At 45.5% G+C, this 21,372-nt stretch overlaps 1 protein-coding gene across 6 annotated transcripts in view; it reads right to left on the bottom strand.

Moving 5' to 3' along the window:
• The window catches only part of LOC129705968 (tripartite motif-containing protein 66-like), a 249,841-nt gene that overhangs the window by 34,326 nt on the left and 194,143 nt on the right, over window positions 1-21,372 (bottom strand). For 5 of the 6 annotated variants that reach the window (XM_055649939.1, XM_055649937.1, XM_055649938.1 and 2 more), the window contains 2 exons: window positions 6,096-6,263; window positions 779-881 (listed from right to left, as the gene is read on the bottom strand). In XM_055649939.1, coding sequence (XP_055505914.1) covers window positions 779-881; window positions 6,096-6,263 — 271 coding nt within the window. The remainder of the gene's footprint in view (window positions 1-778; window positions 882-6,095; window positions 6,264-21,372) is intronic. The other variant, XM_055649940.1, reaches the window with a different exon arrangement.

The raw sequence follows: 21,372 nt of genomic DNA, 5'->3' as shown, positions 1-21,372 counted from the left end.
GACATTCATGGCACTGTACACAGACACAAATCAATAACTAGTAAGATTACAAATGGGTTGCACATGCAATTGCAATTCTGTGAAAAGTACATTTTAGTTGATTATTTTACCTCACACAATGAACAATATATTAATTTCATACGTATATCTAATTTCCTTGTGGAACATATGTCTAACTATACCACCTCCTTTGTCCAGTGCCTGGCATCATCCCCCTTTAACCCATAAATAAGAAGGAACCACAAAGTGGAATCAGGGTGGAGAAATGACATTTTAGCATTTAATGTGACATGATTTTTGTACAGGTGTAAGGAAATCTTCACGGAATAGTATACGTCCATAGCACGACAGTATGTGGAGTATTGGACGTTATTGAAGAAAGGAAGTGTTTATCATAGATGGGTGCAAGGAGTGCATCAAAAATTCACAAGACCAGTTCGAGGACAGCAGTGCCGCATGAGGAGAGATTGCATAGACAGCGATTATAATACTTCTGGAGTTCACAAGAATAAGAGGAGATTTCTCCCTGCAATTCTTTAAGGGTTTGACACATTAAATGCAGGTGGTTTCCCCTGACTGAGGAGTCTAATACCAGGGATCATAGTTTGAGAATGACAAGGACGTCCACTGTAGTGAGGAGGCTAGTGAACAATTGGAACTCTCCACCTTCAATGTTCAAAACAAAGGTCTGGACATTAAAGGAAACAAGGGATATGAGCATATCACTGGAAAATAGCACTGAGATAGACTAGTGACGATCATGAAGAATTCAACTTACTTTCATCAGAGAGAGTAATTGGTTCTTTGCAGCTATGCTCTTTGAAAGGGTCTGATTCAGTTTCCATAGATTCCTTTGGTACTCTTGTGTCACTGCCTTCCGACTTAAAGAGATAACAAATTAGAAATGATTAGATCTTCTCTACTGACTATAATGATCTGATGGTCAATGTTAATAAACAAACAAGCTTATTCTATAACTGTCCAAAATAGCTCACCAAACAGGCATTGATGCTCCGATGATGTAATTGAGACAAAAATCAAGTGCTATTCCCACAATTTATCATGTTTATTGCTCCTCAATTCTGTCAGGAGGTGCAAGGAATTAAAACTCAAGCTTCATCTTACCTAACATTCTGGCAATCCTTTGCCAGGAGCTTGCTTAATAGAGCAGAAACATCATGCTGTTAAAATACAATTCCAAAACATTGAATTTTATCTCAAGCAAAGATTACTTGACATCTGATCCCAATCCACAATATCTCAGACTTACCCCAATAGGTCTTTGCTTTCCCCTTCCCTTCTCCTAAACCTTTGATCAATCCTTTCCAACCCACCATATTAAGGTTCATGTCTTACAACAGCCAACTCACAATAGGTTAGGTAAACCAACACAAGCTTTACTGATCATTAGCCAGCAAGAGTGCCAGGGGTACAAAGTCAAGTATACAATGGATACTTAACTCCCTTGAGCTACCACTCTAATGAATGAAGAAATACAACATATTTTATAGTGTTTTGGAAACGTAGTCACATGTTTATACAGAGTAGCAGCAATGCGTTTAATACAAATCAATCACAGACTCTACCCATTCAAAGTATACAATACACTGATACAATACACTTTTCATCTTGTGGTTCTATCAATCACAAACTGTTGATCACAAAACCAAAACAACAGGAACTTAGTCAAAAAGCCCAACATTTACAATTCTGTCTTAACAATGTAATCATCGATGCCAGCTACCAACCAGAAGGCTTCTGTTTAAAGAAGCTACCAACTTCTCAGGAAATACATCCTCTCCCACCATTGTCAAAGGTATTTTACCTGGGCAAACCAGGATGCACTATCAGACCAGTTTGAATGCTGGACTCCTGATTCCCACATCTTTGCAACTTCAGCTTATTCAAAGCCCAATAAAGTCAAGCTATACTCAAGCTAATCATTTATATTTCTAATTATAAAATATTTTACTATTAACCAGGATATTCTCATTCCATCCTATTATCATTTTAATGATAACATGACAGTCCTTGGTTGGTACACAGTAAAGGCTTTCAGGCATTTCAGTAAACAGATTAATATAATGATCAGCAGTAACAATAGATCATTAGTGAATTATCATTCCCCATATTCCTCCAAACATGCTAAATAGTCAGCATTCTCCACCTTTATTAAAGTTATGCATCTCTTCCCCAACCTCTATAATCTTCTTTATTTCTCTGCTGATATGTGCTGCTAAATCTGTAATGTAAGAGGATTCATCAGGAAAGTAAGTGCAGCATAATAGCACCAGTCCCTCCTATTATGCTATAGGGCCATTGGGCAAAGTGCAGCCATTTCAGCCATCATGGACGAGAAGGCCGTTTGCTTGTAGGTAAAGACGTCCACAGTTTCATTAACCAATTTCTCCAATACAGAGGTCATATTAATCAATTCCCATGATAGACGGGCTGTCCCGTAAAGTGGGGAGGCAATCATCCAGAATCTCTGTGCCTCCGATATACTTCGCTTAGCCCTCATCGGGATTATACAATTCGGTTAGATATTGCACAGTTCACATATGAGCAACAACAAAGACCAAATAACAGCATCCCCTTCAGTTGCAGGTTGGCCTGATCAACCTTTCCCAGTTCTTCTCATCCCCAGGTACATACCAGGTAACCATGGGTATGCCCAGAATCCACATACAAAATACGTCCCATTTATTGGACATAGCGGCCACTAGCACTAACCTTGGTACAGATGGTGTTCCTTAAGTAGACCCCGTTGCTTCTTTTATCACAATAACAGGTAGTATTAACTGCGCTCTGGGACGTCACTAATTTAAGCCGTGGTATTTCCCAAACCCTGGTCTCATTTACCTTCCAACCTGGCTTAGGGCCATATACCATTCTTTAAATATGGGTCCCTGAGTTTGCCGTTCTGAAGGCACCCATTAGTTGCTGCTTTATTGCGAATACAGTGCAAGGCCAGAATCTCAGTAAGGTTAAGGGGTATTGTCAAGAGGGGTATTCTCATTACATCCAATTATCATTTTAATGATACACGACAGTCCTTGGTTGGTACACAGTAAAGGCTTCAGGTATTCCAGTACACAGATTAATATAACAATCAGCAGTAAAATAGATCAACAGTGAATTATCATTCCCCATATTCCTCCAAACATGCTAAATAGTCAGCATTCTCCACCTTTATTAAAGTTATGCATCTCTTCCCCAACCTCTATAATCTTCTTTATTTCTCTGCTGATATGTGCTGCTAAATCTGTAAAGTAAGAGGATCCATCAGGAAAGTAAGTGCAGCATAATAGCACCAGCCCCTCCTATTATCCTATAGGGCCATAGGGCAAAGTGGACGGTAACATCGGGAGCTCGCAGGTCCTTGGTGGGAGACCGCTTTTTGGAACTCTTGCAACGGCAACTTCTCCTGCCGGAATCGCGGGGTTTAAATGACTAGGAGCGGGGCCTAACATCGCCCGGCATGGCTTAACGGCTGCCGGACTTACCATCACCCGCCAGGGGCTTTCACATCGGGAGCCCCAGTCGCCTTGACATTGCAATTGGACTGCTGGACCACAGGAGAACAAAGGGAAGAGATAAGACTTTTGCTTTCCATCACAGTGAGGAGGTGTTGGAGATTCACTGTGATGGATGTTTGTGTAAACTGTGTTAAGTATGGGTCTTGGGTTTTTTTGTAATGTAAGACTGTAGAAAATGCAATTTTGTTGAATCCAAGCTGTTTGAATGACAATAAAAGGCATTCTATTCTATTCTGTTCTACTTAATCAATTCTAATTATAAAATATTTTACCATTAACTAGGATACTCTCAACCATACTTCACCAGCCCAAGCTGACTTTGGGATGGAATCAAAATACCCAAAATGCAGCTTAGATGTAAGGAATGCCAGATATGAGCCTGATGTGTTAGTGGCTTTTGATGGCACATCAATTCCATCATGAATGACATCCTTCCTATAGCAGGAAATTAGAAGTGTGCATAGCACTCCACATCTGGCCTTCATCTGTCATCTGCAGTTCCCTCAATATCCTGACTAACAAAGGCATGCGTGCCATTTAACCATCCTATCTCCGTATTACCACTTTCATGAATCTGTGTGCCTGCAGCCCTTGGGTTCCTTTGATTTAAACCAGCATCTGCAGCTCTTTCCTAATCCTGGGGTTTCTGTTCCCTACCATTTACTGTGAAAGTTCTGTCCTAGTTTGATTAATAAATTGCCGTGATCAATCAGAAAATCCTTTATTGATATATCATATGATTTTGAGTTTTGTTTTACCTAATTCCTACATTCCATTGTACCACAAGAGTAGAGACTTAGGAGTAAACTATCCAGCTGACTTTCCTTAACTCAACCTCAAGCATATTCCCCAATGCATGGTTCCAAAACTCCATCACTCAGAAATTAAATTCAATGACTAAATGTCCGTGTCCTGATGAGGTTAAGGATTACAGGAATGGTACCACTTGAAGTCATATCTCCTTATTTTGCCCTAACGTATTTAATTTTGTGTTGTGAAACAGTGAGCCCCAGCTCTGGCTTCTCTGCCTAGAATTGGCAAGGATTACCAAACAATAGCCCTTGCAAAATTCAATGATATAATCTTTCTTTCCTCTACACTCTGATTTTCTTTCTTCTAATCTCTGATTTGAGGACATGGTTTTACACAAATTTAAAATACATATTTACTATGATATTTTAACTTTTTTGTAATGAAAGGCAATACCAATTCGTGGCTCATACTTGCCCTCATTCATGTTCATTTGGTTATTCATATGTATATATATATATATATATATACATATACACATACATACATACATACATACATACATACATACATACATACATACATATATATATATATATTTATATATATATTCATTACATTCCTCAAAATAAAATAATTTACATTTTCTATAATCTGATATTTTCCTTTTATTGGTGTCCACAGTTGTCAACTTTTTTAGTTTTTATTTGCTGTGAATAACTAATTGGACATTATTTGAAATATTTGCTCCTTCATTGGATCCAGAAAAATAACTGGAAGGCTGCTGCAAACTTATTCTGCACTCTGTTAATTGACATTTAGAGGATACAAGATACAAGATACATTTATTTGTCACATGTTCCAGTTGGCACAGTGAAATGTGATCACCATACAGCCATACAATAAAATAAAGAACACAACACATGATAGAGTTTAGCATAAAACATCCCCAGACAGCAGAATCAAAAGTTTCCCACTGTGAGGAAGGCACCAAAGTCAGTCATCTTCCTCTGATGTTCACTCGTTGTAGGGGCCTCCAGAGCCCTCCGCAGTCGCCGCTACGGGCAGCTTGCCGCTCAGGCCCGCTCGCCGGAATGTTGGCACTCCGACGTCGGAACGGGAGGTCAACCTCAGTGGCTTGGCCCTCCAAATCGGCCGCTTCCCACCGGAGTCCGCAGTGCCGTGCCGGGCGGGGATTCAATGCTGGCGGCCCTCGGCAAAGGGCCCCAGGGACTCCGCAATGTCGGTCAGTGCCGCCCGCGCTGGTAGCTCCACGAACCAAATGTTGGATGTTGGAGCAATGGGCCCAACGTTTCGGAGCTTCAAACGGCGATCCATGTAGGTATCGCCCGCTCCACGGTGAATACAGCGCTGCGCCGCCACTGCCGAAGCTCTGGTCCGGCCCCCAATCTCCGGTAGGAAAGGCCGCTCCGATCCAGTGGTAGGCCGAGAGGACGGGGGGCAAGGACGCGACTCGGAGAAATGGTTGCATCCTCGCCAGGAAGCAACTGGGAAGCGGTTTCCAAGTTTAGTTGACTGATGACCCTATTACCCATATTTCCCATTTACAACCCGTTTGATGCTCGAAACATTTAAGAGATTTAAAACAGCAACCAACAAACATCCAGGCTTTGCTATTTCTTAATTTCATTCAAAATGAAATTACTCTACTACCTTCATTCAAGCCTTTCTTAAATAAAACATTTTTTTGAAAGAGAGGTACCAATTTTTATTTCATTCTTTTCCAATGTTCAAAACAAAAATATGCAAGTTAATTGTTGTTTCAGTAAGAAAAGTGAATGTAACCTTGTATTTTTTCTTCTTTGTTTCCAAATTTACAGGTATATTCTCTGGCAGCATGTGGTGAGATCCGGGCACGATTGGCGCTGCATGCAATTCAATCAATAAAGGGGCGGGTTGCAAAGTTTCCTTGTGCACTGGTATTGTGGATAAAACTTGGCTTGAAATGGAACACTGCAACGAATAAACCATAACAAAAGCAAATTCATACACAAAGTAAACAAAACAAGATTTTATGCTGATATATAATTCCCACAAAGAAACCAAGTGGTTTCAGTTTTTGGAATAAATAATTTTATATCAGGGATAGTATCAAAACAAAAGATGAAACATACAAATTAGCCAGAAAAAGCAGCCTACCAGAGGACTGGGAGAAATAGTCCAGCAGATGAGGACAAAGGGCTTAATTAGGAAAGGGAAAATAGATTATGAATGAAAACTGGCAGGGAACATAAAAACTGACTGCAAATGTTTTTATAGATATGTGAAGATAAAAAGATTAGTTAAAACAAATGTATATCCTTTGCAGTCAGAAACAGGTGAATTGATCATGGGGAACAAGGACATGGCAGACCAATTGAATAACTACTTTGGTTCTGGCTTCACTAAGGAAGACTTAAATAATCTGCCGGAAATAACAGTGGTCAAATGAGATGGAGGAACTGAGTGAAATCCAGGTTAGCCGGGAAGTGGTGTTAGGTCAATTGAATGGATTAAAGGCCGATAAATCCCCATGGCCAGATAGGCCGCATCCGTACTTAAGGAAGTAGCTCCAGAAATAGTGGATGCATTAGTGATAATTTTTCAAAACTCTTTAGATTCTGGAGTAGTTCCTGAGGATTGGAGGGTAGCTAATGTAAACCCACTTTTTAAAAAGGGAGGGAGAGAGAAAACGGGGAATTACAGACCAGTTAGTCTAACATCGGTAGTGGGGAAACTGCTAGTCAGTTATTAAAGATGGGATAGCAGCAAATTTGGAAAGTGGTGAAATCATTGGACAAAGTCAGCATGGATTTATGAAAGGTAAATCATGTCTGACGAATCTTATAGAATTTTTCGAGGATGTAACTAGTTGAGTGGATAGGGGAGAACCAGTGGATGTGTTATATCTGGACTTTCAGAAGGCTTTCGACAAGGTCCCACATAAGAGATTAGTATACAAACCTAAAGCACATGGTATTGGGGCTTCAGTATTGATGTGGACAGAGAACTGGCTGGCAGACAGGAAGCAAAGAGTAGGAGTTAACTTTTCAGAATGGCAGGCAGTGACTAGTGGTTACCGCAAGGCTCAGTGTTGGGACTCCAGCTTTTTATACAATATATATTAATGATTTGAATGAGGGAATTGAATGCAACATCTCCAAGTTTGCGGATGTCATGAAGCTGGGGGGCAGTGTTAGCTGTGGGGAGGATGCTAGGAGGCTGCAAGATGACTTGGATAGGCTGGGTGAGTGGGCAAATGCATGGCAGATGCAGTATAATGTGGATAAATGTGAGGTTATCCACTTTGGTGGTTAAAAACAGGAAAGTAGACTATTACCTGAATGGTGGCCGATTAGGAAAAGGGGAGATGCAACGAAACCTGGGTGTCATGGCACACCAGTCATTGAAAGTAGGCATGCAGGTGCCGCAGGCAGTAAAGAAAGTGAATGGTATGTTAGCATTCATAACAAAAGGATTTGAGTATAGGAGCAGGGAGGTTCTACTGCAGCTGTACAGGGTCTTGGTGAGACCACTCCTGGAGTATTGCGTACAGTTTTGGTCTCCTAATCTGAGGAAGGACATTCTTGCTATAGAGGGATTACAGAGAAGGTTCACCAGACTGATTCCTGGGATGTCAGGACTTTCAAATGAAGAAAGACTGGATAGACTCGGCTTGTACTCGGTAGAATTTAGAAGATTGAGGGGGGATCTTATTGAAACTTACAAAATTCTTAAGGGGTTGGACAGGCTAGATGCAGGAAGATTGTTCCCGATGTTGGGGAAGTCCAGAACAAGGGGTTACAGTTTAAGGATAAAGGGAAATCTTTTAGGACTGAGATGAGAAAATCATTTTTTACACAGAGAGTGGTGAATCTCTGGAATTCTCTGACACAGAATGTAGTTGAGGCCAGTTCATGGACTATATTTAAGAGGTAGTTAGATGTGGCCCTTGTGGCTAAAGGGATCAGGGGATATGGAGAGAAGGCAGGTACAGGATACTGAGTTGGATGATCAGCCATGATCATATTGAATGGCGGTGCAGGCTCGAAGGGCCGAATGGCCTACTCCTGCACCTATTTTCTATGTTTCTATGTTTCTATAAGTACATTAAGGGAAAATGGATATTGAGTATTTTTCTCCTCTGTTTTTACTATGGGAGAAAGACATGAGGATTGTGGAATTTGGGGCAGTCATAGAAAATGTCTTGAGGGCAGTCAATATTAAGGTTGAGGAGTTAACTGAAGTACTAACAAGGAAAAAGGTAGAGAAATCTCCTGGGCTTCATCAGATATATCCAAGGACACTGTGGGCAGATAGAGAGGCAATTGCAGGAGACCTGGCTGAGATTTTCGAGTCATCATTAAATACGGAGAAGGTGACGGAAGACTGGAAACATAGAAATATAAAAAATAGGTACAGGAGGAGGCCATTCATGGCTGATCGTCCCCAATCAATAACCCGTGCCTGCCTTCTCCCCATACCCCTTGACTCCACTAGCCCCTAGAGTTCTAGCTAACTCTCTCTTAAATCCATCCAGTGACTTGGCCTCCACTGCCCTCTGTGGCAGGGAATTCCATAAATTCACAACTCTCTGGGTGAAAAAGATTTTTCTCACCTCAGTCTTAAATGACTTTCCGTTTATTCTAAGACTGTGGCCCCTGGTTCTGGACTCGCCCTACATTGGGAACATTTTTTCTGCATCTAGCTTGTCCAGTCCTTTTATGATTTTATATGTTTCTATAAGATCCTGCCTCATCCTTCCAAACTCCAGTGAATACAAGTCTAGTCTTTTCAATCTTTCCTCATATGACAGTCCCGCCATCCCAGGGATCAATCTCGTGAACCTACGCTGCACTGCTTCAATCACAAGGATGTCTTTCCTCAAATTAGGAGACCAAAACTGTACACAATACTCCAGATGTGGTCTCACCAGAGCCCTATACAACTGCAGAAGAACCTTTCTACTCCTATGCTGAAATTCTCTTGTTATGAAGGCCAACATTCCATTAGCTTTCTTCACTGCCTGCTGTACCTGTAAGCCAACTTTCAGTGACTGGTGTACAAGGAGGTCCAGGTCTCGCTGCACCTCCCCTTTACCTAACCTAACCCCATTGAGATAATAATCTGCCCCCTTGTTTTTGCCGCCAAAGTGGATAACCTCACTGGATGGTGGCAAATGTTGTGCCTCTATTTAAGAAGGACTGCAGAGAAAAGCCTGAGAACTACAGGCCTGTGAACCTATCACCTGTGGTTGGAAAGTTACTTGAGACCATTCTCAGGGATGCATGTAAATGGACAGGAGCTGACTAAGCATAGTTAGCATGGCATCGCTCAAGGGAGATCTTGTCTCATGAATGTGATCGAGTTCTTTGAAGATGTGACCAAAATGGTTGATGAAAGCAAAGCTGTGGAAGGTATATATATGGATTTCAGTAAGACATTGACAAGGTTCCACATGGCAGGCTGCTGTGGAAGGTTAGATTGCATGGGGTTCAAGGAGAGATAGCTGACGATGGACAATTGGCTTTGTGGAAGGAAGCAGAAGGGCATCACATTGGACAAGATTTGTAGGTCACATCTAGAATATTGCCGTCAGTTTTTCTCTCACAGATGTGGATACAGATAAACATTTATTGCCCACACCTAATTTTCTTTTGCTTGAGTTAGTCATATACAGGCGAGGCTGGGTAAGGGGAGTAGCATGGGCTTTTAATGACAAACCAACTGTTTTGTTGTCTCCAACAGTAATCCTAGCTTTCTATTCCTTATTTAATTAGTTTGATTTAAAATCCTACGTGGTTCATAGCATGAACACATAGCAATACCCAGGCCTCATATTAATAGCTCCCAACAGGTTTAGTATCATCAGTCTTCAACCAACCCTTGGTGACCATGACACATCCTCTTAACTTTCCCTCTCCTGTAGCTCACTGTCTTCTCGAATTATTTTGCTAGCTTTTACCTTGTTGACTGTAAATTATACCCATATCCTAATTAGGTTGAGATTAATTGTTATCTTATTACACATATTCCAGAGTATACAAATTCAAGAGTGTACAAGCCCAGCCGCTCCATTCCATCCACATATGACAGTCCCGCCATCCCAGGAATTAACCTTGTGAACCTACCCTGCACTCCCTCAATAGCAAGAATGTCTTTCCTCAAATTTGGATACCAAAACTACACACAATACTCCAGGTGTGGTCTCACTAGGGCCCTGTATAACTGCAGAAGGACCTCTTTGCTCCGATACTCAACTCCTCTTGTTATGAAGGCCAACATGCTATTCGCTTTCTTCACTGCCTGCTGTATCTGCATGCTTACTTTCAGTGACTAATGAACAAGGACCCCCAGATCCCGTTGTAGTTCCCCATTTCGCAATTTGACATTATTTAGATAATAATCTGCCTTCCTATTTTTGCCACCAAAGTGGATAACCTCACATTTATCCACATTAAACTGCATCTCAAGTCAAGTCAAGTTTATTTGCCACATACGCATACGAGATGTGCAGTGAAATGAAAAGTGGCAATGTCTGCGGAATGTGCAAAAAACTACAAAACAGAATAGAACAGAAAGTAATTACATATTGGTGATAAAAAAATAGCAATTTTAAAAAGACACAACACAACAGTAGTTTGGTACAGTAAGTTAGTCCCTGGTGAGATCAGAGTTTACAGTCCTAATGGCCTGTGGGAAGAAACCCCATCTCATCCTCTTTGTTTTCACAGCATGACAGCGGTGGCGTTTGCCTGACCGTAGCAGCTGGAACAGTCCGTTGCTGGGGTTGAAGGGGTCCCGCATAATGCTGCTGGCTCTGGATCTGTACCTTCTGATGTATAGTTCCTGCAGAGGGGTGAGTGTAGTTCCCATAGTGCGTTTGGCCGAACGCACTACTCTCTGCAGAGCCTTCTTGTCCTGGGCAGAACAATTCCCAAACCAGATTGTTATGTTTCCGGACAAGATGCTTTCTACAGCCACTGAGTAGAAGCACTGGAGGATCCTCAGAGACACTCTGAATTTCCCCAGCTGCCTGAGGTGGTAAAGGCTCTGCCTTGCCTTACTCACCAGTGCTGCAGATTATGATGTCCATGTCATGCATCTGGCCACTCACCCAACCTGTCCAAGTCAACCTGCATCCTATTAACATCCTCCTCACAGTTCACATTGCCACCCAGCTTTGTGTCATCTGCAAATTTGCTAATGTTACTTTTAATCCCTTCTTCTTAATCATTGGGTCGTAAAATTGGGTGGGCAGCGCGACTCACGTCGCAGTGGCCTCTGCAGTCCATCTGTCGCTTTTTAAAATGTTTTGTCTCGTTTAAATGTAGTTTAAAGTGCTTTTTTTTAAACTGGGTATGTGTGTGGGGGCGGGGGGGGAAACTTTTAAAATCTTTCCCCTGCACGGAGAACCCGACCTTTTCTCTGTCGGGTCTCCGTTGTCGTTGGGGCCGAGCACCGTGGAGCGGCCTCCAGCAGGAACGACCTGGGGCTCCAGTCGCGGAGCTGCGGACTTACCCACCATCGCGGAGCTGGCCGAGTTCGGAGCGGGAGGAGCTGTGGTGGCGCGCTGCTGCGGCCCGACCCCGGAGATTCGGGGGCTCCAGCCGCCAGCCCGGTGGACGGTGACACCAGGACGGTGCCCTGCTGGGAGACCGCTTTTCGGGGCTTCCGCAACGACGACTTCTCCCGCCTGAGTTGCGGGGTTGAAAATTACGTGGAGCGCAGGCCTTGCATCACCCGGCGCGGCTTTAAATGGCCGCGGGACTAGCTAGCGCACGCCGGGGACTCCAACACCAAGACCCGGAGCGCCGCCTCGCATCACCCGGCGCGGCTTTAATGGCCGCGGGACACTAACCATCGCCCGGAGGAGAATGAGGAGTGCAGGGGAGAGATAAGACTTTGCATTCCATCACAGTGAGCAGGAGATTCCCTGTGATGGATGTTTGTGTAAATTGTGTTGTGTCTTGGTTCTTCTTCTCGTGTGTATGACTGCAGAAACCAAATTTCGGTTGAACCTCAATGAGGTTCAAATGACAACAAATAAATGGTATCATTGTATCATTAATTGTAAATAGGTGCGGTCCCAGCACCGAGCCTTTCGGTGCCCCACGTGTCACAGCCTACCATTCTGAAAAGGACCCGTTAATCCCTACTCTTTGGTACCTGTCTGCCAACCAATTTTCTATCCATGTCAGCACTCTACCCCAAATACCATGTGCTCTAATTTTGCCCACTAATCTCCTATGTAGGACCTCATCAAATACTTTCTGAAAGTCCAGGTACACTACATCCACTGGCTCTCCCTTGTCCATTATCCAAGTTACAACCTCAAAAAATCCAGAAGATTAGTCAAGCATGAATTCCCCTTCGTAAATCCATGCTGACTCGGACCGATCATGTTACTACTGTCTAAATGTGCCACTATTTCATCTTTAATAATTGACTCCAGCATCTTTCCCACCACCCATGTCAGGCTAACTGGTCTATAATTCCCTGTTTTCTCTCTCCCACCTTTCTTAAAAAGTGGGATAACATTAGCTCCCCTCCAATCCACAGGAACTGATCCTGAATCTAAAGAACATTGGAAAATTATCACCAATGCGTCCGCGCTTTTTGGAGCCACTTGCTGAAGTACCCTGGGATGCAGACCATCAGGCCCTGGGGATTTATCAGCCTTCAGTCCCATCAGTCTATCCAACACCACTTCTTCCTGCCTAATGTGAATTTCCTTCAGTTCCACCGTCACCCCAGATCCTCTGGCCACTAGTACATCAGGGAGATTGTTTTTGTCCTCCTTAGTGAAGACGGATCCAAAGTGCCGTTTCACCTCGTCTGCCATTTCCTTATTCCCCAAAATAAGTTTGCCCTTGTCAGTCTTCAAGGGTCCAATTTTGGTCTTAATTAATTTTTTCCTCATCGCATGCCTAAAGATGGATGCTTTTACAATCCCCCTTTATATTCTTGGCTAGCTAACCTTCGTACCTCATCCTTTCTCCCCTGTTGCCTTTTTAGTTATCTGTTCATCTTTGCTATATTATACATATATGTATAGATATGCTCTTTTATTTTTTATACTGTCCCTGGCTTCCCTTGACAGCCCCTTACTTAGAAACATAGAAAATAGGTGCTGGAGGAGGCAATTCGGCCCTTCGAGCCAGCACCGTATTATTATACTGCGTCCCCTATCAATAAACCTCTGCCATGCATCTGCCCACTCACTCAACCTGTCCAGGTCACCCTGCAACCTCCTAACATCCTCTTCACAGCTCACACTGCCACTCAGCTTTGTGTCATCCGCAAACTTGCTAGTGTTGCTCCTAATTCCCTCTTCCAAATCATTAATATATATGGTAAACAGTTGCGGCTCCAACACCGAGCCTTGGGGCACTCCACTCACCACTGCCACCGCCACTCCTACTCTTTGCTTCCGGTCTGCCAACCAATTTTCTATCCATGTCAACACCCTACCCCCAATACCATGTGCTCTAATTTTAGTCACCTGTCTCCCGTGCGGAACCTTATCAAAGGCTTTCGGAAAGTCTAGATACACTACATCCACTGGCTCCCCTTCATCCATTTTACTTGTCACATCCTCAAAAAATTCCAGAAGATTAGTCAAGCATGATTTCCCTTTCATAAATCCATGTTGACTTGGACTAATCCTTTTACTGCTATCCAAATGCCCCATTATTACCTCTTTAATAATTGACTCCAGCATCTTTCCCACCACCGAAGTCAGGCTAACTGGTCTGTAATTCCCCATTTTCTCTCTCGCTCCTTTCTTGAATAGTGGGATAACATTAGCTATCCTCCAATCCACAGGAACTGATCCTGTATCTATTGAACATTGGAAAATGATCACCAATGCATCCATTATTTCTAGAGCCACCTCCCTGAGGACCCTGGGATGCAGACCATTGGGCCCAGGGGATTTATCATCCTTCAGTCCCATTAGCCAACCCAATACTATTTCTCGCCTAATTAAAATTTCTTTCAGTTCCTCTACCCCCTTAGATCATCTGTCCTCCAGTACATCTGGGAGACTGTTTGTGTCTTCCTTAGTGAAGACAGATCTGAAGTACCTATTCAACTCTTCTGCCATATCCTTGTTGCAAATAATAATTTCACCTGTGTCTGCCTTCAAGGGACCCACATTTGACTTTGCTACTCCTTTTCCCTTAACATATCTAAAGAAGCTTTTACTGTCCTTCTTTATATTCCTGGTTACCTCCTACTCCCCTTAGAATCTTTCTTCCTTTTTTAAATGAAATGATCCTGCGTCTTCCGGATTATGCCCAGAAATTCCTGCCATTGCTTTTCCACCGTCATTCCTGCTAGGATCCCTTTCCAGTCTACCTTGGCCAGCTCCCCTCTCATGCCTTCATAATCCCCTTTGTTCAACTGCATCACTGACACTTGCGATTTAACATTCTCCTTCTCAAATTACAGATTAAAACTAATCATGTTATGATCACTACCTCCAAGCGGTTCCTTTACCTCGAGTTCTCTTATTATATCTGGTTCATTGGACGACACTAAATCCAGAATTGCCTTTTCTCTGGTCGGCTCCATTACAAGCTGTTCTAAGAATCCATCTCGGAGGCATTCTACAAACTCTCTTTCTTGGGGTCCTGAACCAACCTGCTTTTCCCAGTCTACCTGCATATTGAAATCCCCCATCACCACAGTGGCATTACCTTTATTACATGTCAGTTTTAACTCCTTCTGCAACTTACACCCTACATCCGGGCTACTATTTGAGGGTCTGTAAATAACACCAATTAGTGTCTTCATGCCTTTACAATTCCATCTTTCTTCCTCTTTGGATTGAACTGATCCTCCACCTTCTGTATTATTCCCAGAAATACCTGCCATTGTTGTTCCACTGTCATCCCTGCTAGGGTATCTTTCCAGTCAACTTTGGCCAGCTCTGCCCTCATGGCTTCATAGTCCCTTTTGTTCAACTGTAATACTGACACCTCCGATTTACCCTCTCAAATTATTGATTAAACTTATCATATTATGGTCAGTACCTCCTAATGGATCCTTAACTTCGAGTTCCCTTATCAAATCCAGTTCATTACACAACACTAAATCCAAAATTTAGTGGTAATTTACTGGTAGGCTCCAATACAAGCTGCTCTAAGAATCCATCACGGAGGCACTCCACAAACTCCCTTTCTTGGGGTCCAGTACCAACCTGATTTTCCCAGTCTACGTGCATGTTGAAATTTCCCATAACAACCGTAGCATTACCTTTACGACATGCCAATTGTAACTCTTGATCTAACTTGCACCCTATATCCAGGCTACTGTTTGAGGGCCTATAGATCTCCCATTAGGGTCTTTTTACCGTTACAATTTCTCAGTTCTATCCATACTGACACTACATCTCCTGATTCTGTCACCCCTCGCAAGGGACTGAATTCCATCCCTCACCAACAGAGTTACCCCACCTGTCTGCTTTTGATAAGACGTATACCCCTGAATATGTAGTTCCAGAAACACGTTATACTACACATACATTCTGCAATTGCTTCTCATAGTTCTCAAGCTTTCTTTTTATGCTCATGATGTCCTTTTCACACTTGCAGTTCACTTTATTGCTAAAAGAGTGGTCTTTCTTAAATGCAATGTCCAGTAGCTTTACAGCAGATGCACTTACTGAATATCTGGAGAAGATTTAAGATTAATACCATGACCAACAAAGGCCATCACACATACAAATGAACATGTCTACATACATCAGGCATGATGATCTATACACTCTAGATTTTCTCTCAAAGGACATTTGCCTACAAAGATTACACTAGCAATAATTCTTCTAACACTGACAAAAACTGCTCCTATTTATGCAGCACCTTTTATCGCAGAAAAAACCACTACAAGACATTTCAGTAGTCTTTCTGGGACGGTAAACACAGGTAACAGGCAAGGATTTAAGGCATATTCAGTATTTTTTAAATTGGAAAGAATATTGTTTACCAAATACAGATGACCTCCGTTTAACATGGAGAGGAGTTGAATTTCTAGATGATGGGCCTTATTGCGACTTTCTCTCACACAAATCAACGACAACTGCATATACATCACAAACGTGATTTGCAAAAACAATTGTGATGATTAGTGCAGATAAGATTTACAAGGATGTTGCTAGGACACGTGGGCATGAGGGCTCAAAGGGCAGCTTGGGCAGACTAGGACTTTATTGTATAAAGCCATGAGGGGAACAGATTGGGTGACAATCAAGAACCAGAAGGTGATGGTGGTATGGAATGGGCTCCCAGGGGAGGTAGTTGAGACAGGTACAATAACATCTAAAAGTCTGAAGAAGGGTTTCAGCCCGAAACGTCGCCTATTTCCTTCGCTCCATAGATGCTGCTGCACCCGCTGAGTTTCTCCAGCAGTTTTGTGTACCTTCGATCTTCCAGCATCTGCAGTTCCTTCTTGAACAACATCTAAAAGACAATTGGTCAGGGACATGGAATGGGAAGGTTTAGGGGGATTTGGGCCAGGCGCGGGCAGGTGCGACTAGCTTGATAGAGCATATTATGTTGGCATGGACAAGTTGGACCAAAGGACCTGTTTCCGTGCTGTATGACTCTCTGACTACTTTTTTTTCATGTATTTTTTTAATAGTATTATTTATGTCTATCCAGTCGAATGGGGGTGGGTGAGGGTGCATGGGTTAGTGGAGTTTTCTTTGTGACATAGCGTGCACACAGGCCCTTCGGTCCATTGAGTCCGCACTGCAGCGATCACCATAGTTCTATCATACATGCTAGGGATAAATTACTAGGAATTTATTTTAGGAATGTGGGGTGAAACCGGAGCACCTGGAAAAAACCCACGTGGTCACAGGGGGAATGTACAAACTCCATACAGACAAGAGTGTACCAGTAGTCAGGATCAAACCCGAGTCGCTGATACTGTAAGGCAGCAACTCTATCGCTGAGCCACTGTGCTGTCCTGAGTTGTTAAATAAAATGTTGGGTTGACAAATGCTGCTGTGCTCCCGATACATTGACTTGGGTACTGCCAATCCTGTGGGATCTCAAACCCATGCTGGAATCCACAGTTTAGTTTATAGTTTAGAGATAGAGCATGAAAACAGTCCCATTGGCCCATGGAGTCCACACTGACCAGTGATCCCTGCACACTAACACCTCCTACACACACTAGGGACAATTCATAGTTATACCAACGCAAGTAGCCTTTGGAATGTATGAGGGAACCGGAACACCCGGTGGAAACACGTGCAGGCCACTGGGAGAATATAGAAAAATGCAGGAACGGGCCTGAATTTAGATGATCAGCCATGATCATATTGAAAGTTGGGGCTGGCACAAAGGGCCGACTCCTGCACCTATTTTTCTATGTTTCTATATTTCTATGTTCCATGCAAACTCTGTACAGACGGTACCCATAGTCAGGATCGAACCATGGTCTCTGACGCTGTAAGGCAGCAGCTGTACAGTTGCTCCACTGTGCCGCCTCAACAGCATTCCAACAAGATTCAGGGAGAGGTATCAATGTGAGATGTAAACAGCCTGCATATCATTGTCAATAACACCTGCCTGCACAGGCTAGCCAATACAGTCACATCCGGGGCCGGAGACGCCAGTCAACCTAGCCATGCGGTTGGGGTCTGGGTCGACGCCACGGAGGCGTCCAGACTCCACCCGGCACCGGTAGTGGAGAGGTCGGTGCAGCGGTCTATGATGGCACCAACCAACAGACAAGGACAGACACATAGAAGTGAGGGAAGGAACAAAGGAGAGGCCGGCTTGGGAGGACCACCTTGAGGGAAGGAGGAAGAACAATTGACAATAGGGACCTGGCATGGGGGTGAGGGCACCATGAGGGAGGGGAAGGGGGGGGGGGAGGGGGAGGGAACAATGGACAATGGGGATTCAGCATGGGGGGGAGAACAATGGACAATGGGGACCTGGCGTGGGGGGGGGGGGGGGGGCCATGAGGGATGGGGACATGGGGAGGGGGGGGACCATGAGGGAGGGGGGACAAGGGGGGGGGGGGGGGGGACCATGAGGGAGGGGGGACATGGGGAGGGGGGGGACCATGAGGGAGGGGGGGACATGGGGAGGGGGGGGGACCATGAGGAAGGGGGGACCATGAGGGAGGGGGGACCATGAGGGAGGGGGACATGGGGAGGGGGGGACCATGAGGGAGGGGGGACCATGAGGGAGGGGGGGTACCATGAGGGAGGGGGACATGGGGAGGGGGGGACCATGAGGAAGGGGGGGACCATGAGGAGGGGGGGGGGACCATGAGGGAGGGGGACATGGGGAGGGGGGGGACCATGAGGGAGGGGGGGACATGGGGGGGGGCCATGACCATGGGAGGGGGACATGGGGACATGGGGACCATGAGGGGGGGGGACCATGAGGGAGGGGGGGGGACCATGAGGGAGGGGGGACCATGAGGGATCTCAGTCCTAAATGGGGGGGGACCATGATGGGGAGGGGGGGGACCATGAGGGAGGGGGACCCATGAGGGAGGGGGACCATGAGGGAGGGGGACCATGAGGGAGGGGGGACATCCATGGGGGGGGGGACATGGGGGCCCAGGGGGGGACCATGAGGGAGGGGGGGGACATGGGGAGGGGGGGGTGAATGAGGGAGGGGGACCATGAGGGGGGGGGGACCATGAGGGAGGGGGGACATGGGGAGGGGGGGGGGACCATGAGGGAGGGGGGGACATGGGGAGGGGGGGGGGGGACCATGAGGGAGGGGGGACCATGAGGGAGGGGGGGACATGGGGAGGGGGGGGACCATGAGGGAGGGGGGGACCATGAGGGAGGGGGGACCATGAGGGAGGGGGACATGGGGGACATGGGGGGGGGGGGGACCATGAGGGAGGGGGACATGGGGAGGGGGGGTGAGAGGGGACCAGAGGGAGGGGGGGACATGGGGAGGGGGGGGGGACCATGAGGGAGGGGGACCATGAGGGAGGGGGGACCATGAGGGAGGGGGGACCATGGGGAGGGGGGGGGACCATGGGGGGGGGGGACATGAGGGAGGGGGGGGGGGACCATGAGGGAGGGGGGGACATGAGGGAGGGGGGGGGGGGGGAGGGGGGGGGACCATGAGGGAGGGGGGGACCATGAGGGAGGGGGACATGGGGAGGGGGGGGGACCATGAGGGAGGGGGGGGACCATGAGGGAGGGGGGGACATGGGGGGGAGAACAATGGACAATGGGGACCTTGCATGGGGGGGAGGGGGGAACCATGAGGAAGGGGGACATGGGGAGGGGGGGAGAACAATGGACAATGGGGACCTGGTGTGGGGGGCTGCCATGAGGTAGGGAGGAGAAGAACAAAGGGAGACCTGGCGTGTTTACTTTGTAACTTTGTCACCACCCGATATGGGCATCTATTTGCATACCTTTGCAAGCAAAGAATTTCACTGTAACTGGTCACATGTGACAAATAAATATTCATTCATTCATTCAGAACATAAAAAGAAATGTAGAAAAATAGCAGGAGTAGGCCATTCAGCCCCGTGCCAGCAATGCCATTCTATATGATCATCGCTGATCATCTAAAATCAGTACCCCGGTCCTGTCGTTTCCCCATATCCCTTGATTCCTTTTGCCCTAAGAGCTAAATCTAAATCTTGAAAACATCCAGTGAATTAGATTGCCACTACCTTCAGTGGCAAAGAATTCCACATATTCACAACTCTCTGGGTGAAAAGTTTTTCCTCATCTCAGTCCTAAATGGCCCACCCCTTATTCTTAAACTGCGACCCCTGGTTCTGGACTCCCCCAACATCAGGAATATTGTTCCTGCATCTTGCCTATCCAATCCTTTAAGAATTTAATAATTTTCTATAAGATCCGCTCTCATCCATCTAAATTCCAGTGAATGCAAGCCCAGTCCACCCATTCTTTCATTATATGTCAGTCCCGCCATCCCGGGAATTAACCTGGTGAATCTACGCTGCACTTCCTCAATAGCAACAATGTCCTTCCCCAAATTAGGAGACCAAAATTGCACACAATACTCCAGTTGCAGTCTCACCAGTATGACTGCAGTAGGACCTCCTTGCTCCTAAGCTCAAATCCTCTCACAATGAAGGCTAACATGCCATTAGCTTTCTTCACTGCCTGCTGTACATGCACGCTTACTTTCAATGACTGATGTACATGCACATCCAGGTCTTGTTGCATCTCCACTTTTCCTAATCTGACGAGCATGTATCAGTAGTCCATGTGATGGAGATGCAAGAGAGAAAAAATCTGTAAAGAAATAAATAAGCAGGGCTTGAAATTAACGGTTGCCCGGTTGCCAATGGCCACCTAAAGTCCCGCCGGGCAACCTGAAAGCCATGACATTTTGCCCGGCTTGGCCCCCCTCTCTATCTCTCTCTCTGTCACTGGGGTTCCCCTCTCCCACTATAGATGAGGCTCTCACCAGGGTCTCTTTTATACCCCGTAACTCTGCTCTCACTCCCCATCCCCTCACTCGTAACAAGGGCAGAGACCCCCTTGTCCTCACCTTCCACCCTACCAGCCGTCACATATAACAGATAATCCTCCGACATTTTCACCACCTCCAACGGGATCCAACCACTGGCCACATCTTCCCATCTTCTCCCAATTTTGGTTTTCTGCAGAGACCGCTCCCTCCATAACTCTCTGGTCAATTTGTCCCTTCCCACCCACACCACCCCCTCTCCTGTCACTTTCCCTTGCAACCGCAGGAAATGCTACACTTGTCGCTTTTCCTCCTCCCTTGACTTCATCCAGACCCAAACAGTCTTTCCAGGTGCGGTGCGGCAGAGGTTCACCTGCACCTCCTCCAACCTCATCTATTGCATCCGCTGCTCTAGGTGTCAGCTGCTCTACATCGGTGCGATCAAGCGTAGGCTTGGCGATCGCTTCGCCCAACACCTCCGCTCAGGTTCGCAATAATCTACCTGATCTCCCGGTGGCTCAGCACTTCAACTCCCCCTCCCATTCTAAATCTGACCTTTCTGTCCTGGGCCTCCTCCATGGCCAGAGTGAGGCCCACCGTAAATTGGAGGAGCAGCGCCTCATATTTCACTTGGGTAG

The sequence above is a fragment of the Leucoraja erinacea genome, chromosome 18 (genome assembly GCF_028641065.1).
Source record: "Leucoraja erinacea ecotype New England chromosome 18, Leri_hhj_1, whole genome shotgun sequence".
NCBI lineage: Eukaryota > Metazoa > Chordata > Chondrichthyes > Rajiformes > Rajidae > Leucoraja > Leucoraja erinaceus.
This window is presented reverse-complemented; position numbering and strand designations above follow the sequence as displayed.